Source organism: Maylandia zebra, linkage group LG13, assembly GCF_041146795.1.
Source record: "Maylandia zebra isolate NMK-2024a linkage group LG13, Mzebra_GT3a, whole genome shotgun sequence".
In the NCBI taxonomy this organism is placed as follows: Eukaryota; Metazoa; Chordata; class Actinopteri; order Cichliformes; family Cichlidae; genus Maylandia; species Maylandia zebra.
This window is the reverse complement of record NC_135179.1, coordinates 10521858-10529040: the sequence shown is the minus strand read 5'-3', so window position 1 is coordinate 10529040 and position 7183 is coordinate 10521858. Positions and strand designations below refer to the sequence as shown.

General features: G+C 39.3%; 1 protein-coding gene across 1 annotated transcript; it reads left to right on the top strand.

The window, feature by feature from the left end:
* The first annotated feature begins 316 nt into the window (after positions 1 to 316).
* LOC101476786 (cytochrome P450 3A40) lies at positions 317 to 6814 on the top strand. The gene is made up of 13 exons (XM_004570031.6): positions 317 to 473; positions 627 to 720; positions 921 to 973; positions 1228 to 1327; positions 2349 to 2465; positions 2934 to 3019; positions 3112 to 3254; positions 3376 to 3500; positions 3975 to 4059; positions 5224 to 5384; positions 5488 to 5714; positions 6248 to 6410; positions 6497 to 6814. Exons 1-13 carry the CDS (start codon positions 406 to 408, stop codon positions 6569 to 6571), a joined length of 1497 nt encoding a protein of 498 aa, XP_004570088.3. The 5' UTR covers positions 317 to 405; the 3' UTR covers positions 6572 to 6814.
* The last annotated feature ends 369 nt before the right edge of the window (positions 6815 to 7183 follow it).

Sequence of the window (7183 nt, the reverse complement as noted above, 5' to 3'; positions counted from 1 at the left end):
CCACACCTTTGTGTTCAAGTTTACCTTCTATAACCCAACAAGATGAAAAACGATCAGAAATGCGTTTAATAAGAACAATAGCAAAACAAAGAAAGAAGAAAAAACGAAATAAAGAAATTAAACATTTTAGCTTAGTTTTATTTTGCCATATGTTGCAGGCAGTGGTGTTCAGTGTGAAGGCTAAAGTGTCTTTTCTTCTCATTCAGTTGTTGCGCAAACACAGTAAGAATGCAAAGAAAAAAAGTTTAAAAGCTTCTGACCCGCCTCTGACCCTTTATGGAGCTTATTACATAATCACATTTCTGTCTCATAGACTCCTCCCACCACACAGAGGCAGATGTTTTAAAAACACAGATTTTCCAGCCTTCTTCCTCACCTGTAGCTTTTTGTCGGAAAGAAGTCGCAATGTTTTTCACGCTGTTTTCAGCAACCACCTGGACTTTGCTGGTCCTGCTTTTCACGCTGATATTACTGTGAGTATTCCTCGACTACTGTTTTGCAAGACAATCGAGCCCTTATCTTATGTCGCGTTCAAACCACCCGTACGTGGAGTTTTGTTTCTCTTGTGTTCCCTTTGTTTTAATGTCCAACTGACGATTTCAGATTTTCTCTGTTTTGTGACACAGGTACGGATTATGGCCATATCGGTTCTTCAAAAAGCTGGGGATACCTGGACCGAGGCCCCTGCCTTATATTGGAACGATGCTGGGCATAAGAAAGGTACGCACAGAAACCAAACTCACCTTAGAGACTGGGATACGAGGAGCTGACTGATTTGATCTTGAAGAAGTGAGAAGGACATATTTAATGTCCTTATCAATCGTCACTATCACTGACCTGCCTGAGCTTTCTGTGTGTTTTTGAACACGTGTCCTACTCAGTGGCTTATTGACTCTAAACAAACATTTTCCTTCTTGCAGGGATTTCCTGGTTTTGACCTAGAGTGTCATGCCAAGTATGGGGACGTCTGGGGGTGAGTATTCACTTCATCAACCAGGAAGTTCACTCATGTTAAAATATGTTTGTGAGCCATGCAATCCCCCCCCCCCCCCCCCCCCCCCCCCCACACACACACACACACACAAAATAAATAAATATACAAAAATTCTGAATTCATTCATGCCAATAATGCTGTGGCCTAAAGCAACTAGAAAACAAAACAAAAAAATGCCTTAAACAATTAGCCATGAATTGTGTTATTGTAAACGGCTGTTGTCTTTTTTGCAGGTTGTACGATGGACGAACGCCGTTGTTAATGGTGGCCGACCCTGAGATTGTTAAAACCGTGATGGTGAAGGAGTGCTACTCTGTGTTCACCAACCGCAGGGTAAGAAGCTCCTCTTTCTATTTCATGAAACCTTTGGACGTCCTGCCACTCTCCATAGAACGTAAAATGTTAGCAAAACATAGGTACAAATACTTTTTCACTTTTTTACATTAACTAAATTGCTAGCAGTGATTTTCAAAGCAACTTGGGAAATGCTGTAGTTTATAGTGTCAGGCTGATGTGTTTAGGAAAACAACAGCAGCACTACAGGGAAAGACTGTTACCACATGAAATGTAAATGAAGTAATATTAAAATCCAAGAGGCTGAACTTGCAGCAGTTCTCTGTGCTTTACACAAAGAGTTACACTTTTATTACTCAAGGGTTACATCAGCCAAATTGTCACTAGGTGTGAATGTGCGAATGAATGTGAGTGCGAATGGTTGTCTGTCCCTGTGTGTTGGCCCTGCGACAGACTGGCGACCTGTCCAGGGTGTACCCCGCCTCTCGCCCTATGACAGCTGGGATAGGCTCCAGCGCCCCCCGCGACCCTGAAAAAAAGGATAAGCGGAAGCGAATGGATGGATGGATGGATGGAAATTATCACATTATTGTTTCTGGGACTGCTTCCTGTACAGCTGAGTTTAAAAAGAGTTGGTGAATATATAAATTATCAGCATTGTACTAGTGAGTGGTGTACTTTGAAGCAGTTTTCTGACATGTTATTTAATCAATAATCATTAAGAAGTGGTAGTAGTTAAGATATTTTTAACAAAAAACAAAACATATTTCCCCGCATCTATATTATCAAACAAACCTGGATAAATATGACGGGTTACTGATTACATTTTACTCGAACCTCTTTGCACTGTAGTACTTATTTATGGTGATGTTGGTATTTGTTGTTTGTTTACTTTGTACTGTTGCATGTACCCATGTGTGTCGATCTATCCAAAGATTGTTCTATATGAACACTCAACATAGAGCCAACACAGAGAAAATACCAATTACATTACATTATATGTGCAAACTGATGAGGTAGATGTAAGCAAACATTGAGAGTTATTATTTCCTTTTCACAGGATACTGGTGTTTTCACTGGACCTATGGAAGACTCTGTCATAGTAGTCAAAGATGAAAGGTGGAAACGAATTCGCAACAGCGTGTCTCCATGCTTCACCAGTGGAAGACTGAAACAGGTTGATATATCTAAGTTCATTAACCACTTATATCCCAAAAAGTTTCTTTTTCAATGGGTGAAAGGTGATGAAACATTTCCCCCACTGAAAACGCTACGTCCAGACAAACAGAATCAACTTTTCTGGATTTCATTACCTGGATGATTGAGTATCAGAATCAGAATCAGAATCAGAATACTTTATTGATCCCTGGGGGAAATTATTTATGAGTATGAGTCATGACATAACCACTAATGTGATTAAACTATATACAAAGTATAAAAAAAGCCAGCAGTTCCCAGAGATGTTCTTATTTTTTTCACAGACATTGTTAAAGTTTGTAAAATAGAGAAAACGAGTTTACAAAAAATGTACCAACATCATCAGTGTGTTTTGATCTGTTTTCTTTCTACATATCTGACAGACATTTAACATCTACAGAATATTAATAACATAATTTTCTTATTCTGTCTCCATTATATAAAAAAGGTTTTTCCCCTCGTTGCTCGCTATGCAGAACGACTTGTTGCAAAACTTGAGGAAGCAAATTTGGACGAACCCATCACTGTCAAACAGTATGTTGTTAATCAGAAATATGCAAACATATTAAATTGTTCATCCTAAAATAAATAATGCACTGATCACTTGTCTTTTCCAACTCTAATAGGTTTGTGGCTCCTTACAGTTTAGACACTGTGACCAGTGCTTCTTTCAGTGTGGAGACAGACTCCATAAACAATCAGAATGATCCAGTTAATGTTCAAGCGCAGAAGCTCTTTAAATTAAAAATGTGGCTCTTGTTATTCATAAGTATGTCCTTCTTTTGACTTTTAAAAACTCATTTAATTGATTTGTTTTCAGAAAGCAAACTCAATAGTATCTGCAGGATGTCAAATTTTGCTTACCGGTATTCGGTCTGGTCTCCTTTCAGTGGCAGTTCCGTTTGGTAGACGTCTGGCAAAGTTCCTGAACATGGAAATCATACCCAAGGACAGCATTGACTTTTTCTACAACCTCCTCAAGAAATTTAAAAACCAGCATCATGAAGACAAATCTGTAAGTATTAAATTTATAAAGGAACATCAACATTGTTGTGTCCATACACGTCATGTTGTCTTTTTGATGTCTCTATCTTGAGTATTTTAAAGCCAGAAGCAACTTTTGGGATACTGCATGTTCACTGGCAACCTGTCATTCACATAGTAGAGCATGCTTTATCCTCCTTTACAACTATATTGGGGACCATAATTTAAAAAGTAAACCTATCGTTGATTGAAAAGGACATGAAACTAGTCACAGAGGCCATCAGCTCATTAGAAATTTTTGCAGATACGAGAGACAAAGCTAAATGTATAGGTTTTCCATATGCATCTAGCTACGGGAAAATAATTTAGGGCAAACCCTGAAAGCATTTGCCATCTTTTATATACAGTCTATGCACACTGCAGACATTATTGATAATTTTCTTCTGCTGTTGACTTTCAATCATCCACATGTGAGCATATTTGAATATTGTCTTTTCTGATGCAGGCTCGAGCAGACTTCCTGCAGGTGTTGATCCAGAGTGAGATCCCAGAAAAGACGTATAAGAACGATGAAGAACAGCCAAGTAAAGGTATGTGTTTACCACAGAAGTAATCCACAATATCCAGTCACTCATGTCACATTACTTCAGGGGTTTTACGCACAAATTTTTGTCATGATATCAATCTGCTCATATGTCTCATACGCAAAAGAAAAGTCAGTATCATATATTATAAGCCAGGAGCTGGATGATCCAATCCAATTCAATCCAATTTTATTTATAAACCACTTTAAAATACCCAGCACAGGACTAAAGTGCTGTACAGAAAATAAGTTAGAATAACAGAAAACAGCAAAAATAAAGCACATAATACATAAAAATTAAAACAGCCTGTCACACAGCCCTATATTAAAAAAGAAAACAAGATAAAACGGCATAGAATCAACTAAAAACAACTAAAATAAAAAACAAAAAACAACATCTCATCAAGAGGTAGGTTTTCAGGAGTCTTAAAAGAATCCTAAAAGAAATGGGCAGCCAGTGAAGTGAAGCTAAAATAGGGGAAATGTGCTCTAACCTTCGACTGCCAGTTAAAAGACGAGCTGCGGCATTTTGCACCCTCTGTAGATGAGTAATGTATGATGAACTGACCCCAATATAATGTGCATTACAGTAATCACTGTCTCAAAGTGCTGCTGTGAAAGAATTGGCTTTATTTCAGCCAGCTGCCTGAGCTGAAAGAAGCTAGATTTTACCACTGCCTTAATCTAATTGTCAAACTTCAGATCACAGTCCACTTTGACCTCCAGGTTTGTGACAGCTGGTTTAACACACTTGGCCAAGGTATCTAAATACACATTGGGGGTCTCAGTGGGGGTACCAAAAACCATCACCTCTGTCTTTTTATCATTGAATTTTAAAAAGTTAAGAGACATCCAAGCCTTAATGTCATCAAGACACTGAAGTTATGGCTGTGTGGAGTATGTGCCTTCTTTCTTTAGAGGGACATAGATCTGACAGTCATCAGCATAAAAGTGGAATGCAATGCCGTGCTTTCTCAGTATACAACCAAGAGGAAGCAGATATAAAGAGAAGAGGAGGGGGCCTAGAACTGAGCCCTGTAGGACCCCCCACCCCACCCACACACACACACGAGGACCCAAGGTTGATGGAGCTTGACCACCCACAGGGGCAAGAAAGTTATAAGTACTTGATACTGACTACTCTTAAGATCATGAAATGTTCTTTCCATAGGTTTGACTGAACATGAGATCCTTTCCCAGGCCTTGGTCTTCATCTTGGGAGGCTACGACACCACCAGTACCACTCTAACTAACATCCTTTATAATCTGGCCACCAACCCTGATGCGTTGCAGACCTTACACAAAGAAATTGATGCTAAGCTGAAGAAAGATGTACAGTAATTCATCACATAATTTGTTGCCATTCTCGATTCAATGGTGGACACCATTTGCATATTTGTTTTTATGTTTGCCTTCTTCTTTATATTTTGCCTAGGCACCCATTTCATATGAAGAGCTGACCGGTCTACAGTACCTGGACCAAGTTATACTTGAATCAATGCGACTGATTCCCACTGCCCCTCGAATTGACAGGGTGTGCAAAAAAACTGTGCAAGTGAATGGACTCACCATCCCTGAAGGAACCACAATTGGGATTCCTGCGTGGGTGTTGCACAAAGACCCACGCTACTGGGACTCACCTGAGCTTTTCAGACCAGAGAGGTAAATGTGTAGGTGTGTCATCACAAGGTTATGAAGAACCTGGTCATCCTGTAATTAGTGAAACCTGGGACATTATGCTTTGCTTTATCTTTGGTAGATCAATGAGGTGCCATATGTAGGTCCCTTCACTGATGTTCTCAGTGGTTCAATTGAGAGACAGCCAGTTACGCATCCCAAAACCTCTGCAGTGTTGTCTGCAGCTGTTTTGAGTCATTATTATTCTGGAAGCTGGCTGGTTCCCTGAGACTGAGAGTGCTGCACTGTGGGACTGGTTTTCTTCAATGCTTTTTATCTAGTGTAGCTTCCACCTAAGTACTGCTTTGATCATAGGTTTTTCCCTGCTGTAAGGGGACTGGCCAATGGGTCCCTAATCCCCGAACAAAGCTTTAGAAGTAATAGAATACTTTTGCCCTGATCTATGCCCCCGTACTCTTTACGTTGTAGGTCTACAGACTGCCTAAAAATCATGGCTCAATACAAAAATAATTATTTCACTTTACATATCTACAAGTTTGTTTGATCTGTATCTGCAGGTTCAGTAAAGACAACATGGAGGAGGTGAACCCATACGCGTACATACCATTTGGACTCGGCCCTCGTAACTGCGTTGGGATGCGCTACGCCCTCCTCGTCATGAAGATGGTTATTGTCCGTCTCTTGCAGAAGTACACTTTGGAAACATGCAAAGAGACAATGGTAAGAGCAGCAAACCACATTTAGACTGTCATGGTACTCTGCTGTCCTGTCACTGATGTTACATCCATTTCTTTTCTTTTTTTTAGATTCCACTTCGGTTTGACTGGACGTTTCAGCCAGTTCAGCCTGTAAAACTCAAATTTGTTCCCAGAAATAAGTAGTCTAAGAGGGAACGTCTCCAAATCTGATCAAACATGTTATTTTATGATTTTTCTTTAATGTGAGGGAACTGCTGCCAGGATGACATTGACCATGTAATTTCTTTTTTCAGCTGCTTTGTGATAAATCAAATGTATTTTAATTCATTTTTTATTGTGTTGAATGTTTAATCTGAGTTTTCTTAAATGTACACAAATAATAATGACGGTGATCATTTGAAGAAATAAAGTGGCATAAAAACAAAATGAAGTTAGAGTTATCTTTTGTAATTTATTTTTTATACCTTAAACTTGGCAGCGTGAATACAGCACAATAATTGAGTTGACTGATGTTGTTGTCTGAAAACCACCTGAAGCTATGAAGTATACAGGTGAGCTCAACATTGTGCTCAGTCATCGGTGCCAATAGTATCTAGGGGAAGAGCCAGCAGGTGACCTGATTATCACAACCTTTTAAGGAAATATTGCAGTAGGTTGTAACTAAATAAACAGTGACCTTGAAAGCATCTACTTTTAAATGGAGCCACTGACACCAGGTTGATTTACCCACCCCAATGAGAATTTATCAGCAGTAAAGGTGAGACAGTGAGCATAAACACTTTCATCTTGTGTGCA

Excerpts from the sequence above, each read along its gene's own strand:
- LOC101476786 (XM_004570031.6), top strand. The coding sequence starts at position 406 with ATGTTTTTCACGCTGTTTTCAGCAACCACCTGGACTTTGCTGGTCCTG. Across the intron at positions 474-626 it reads CTTTTCACGCTGATATTACT|GTACGGATTATGGCCATATC; the intron begins GTGAGTATTCCT and ends TTTGTGACACAG. Across the intron at positions 3,501-3,974 it reads AGCATCATGAAGACAAATCT|GCTCGAGCAGACTTCCTGCA; the intron begins GTAAGTATTAAA and ends TTTCTGATGCAG.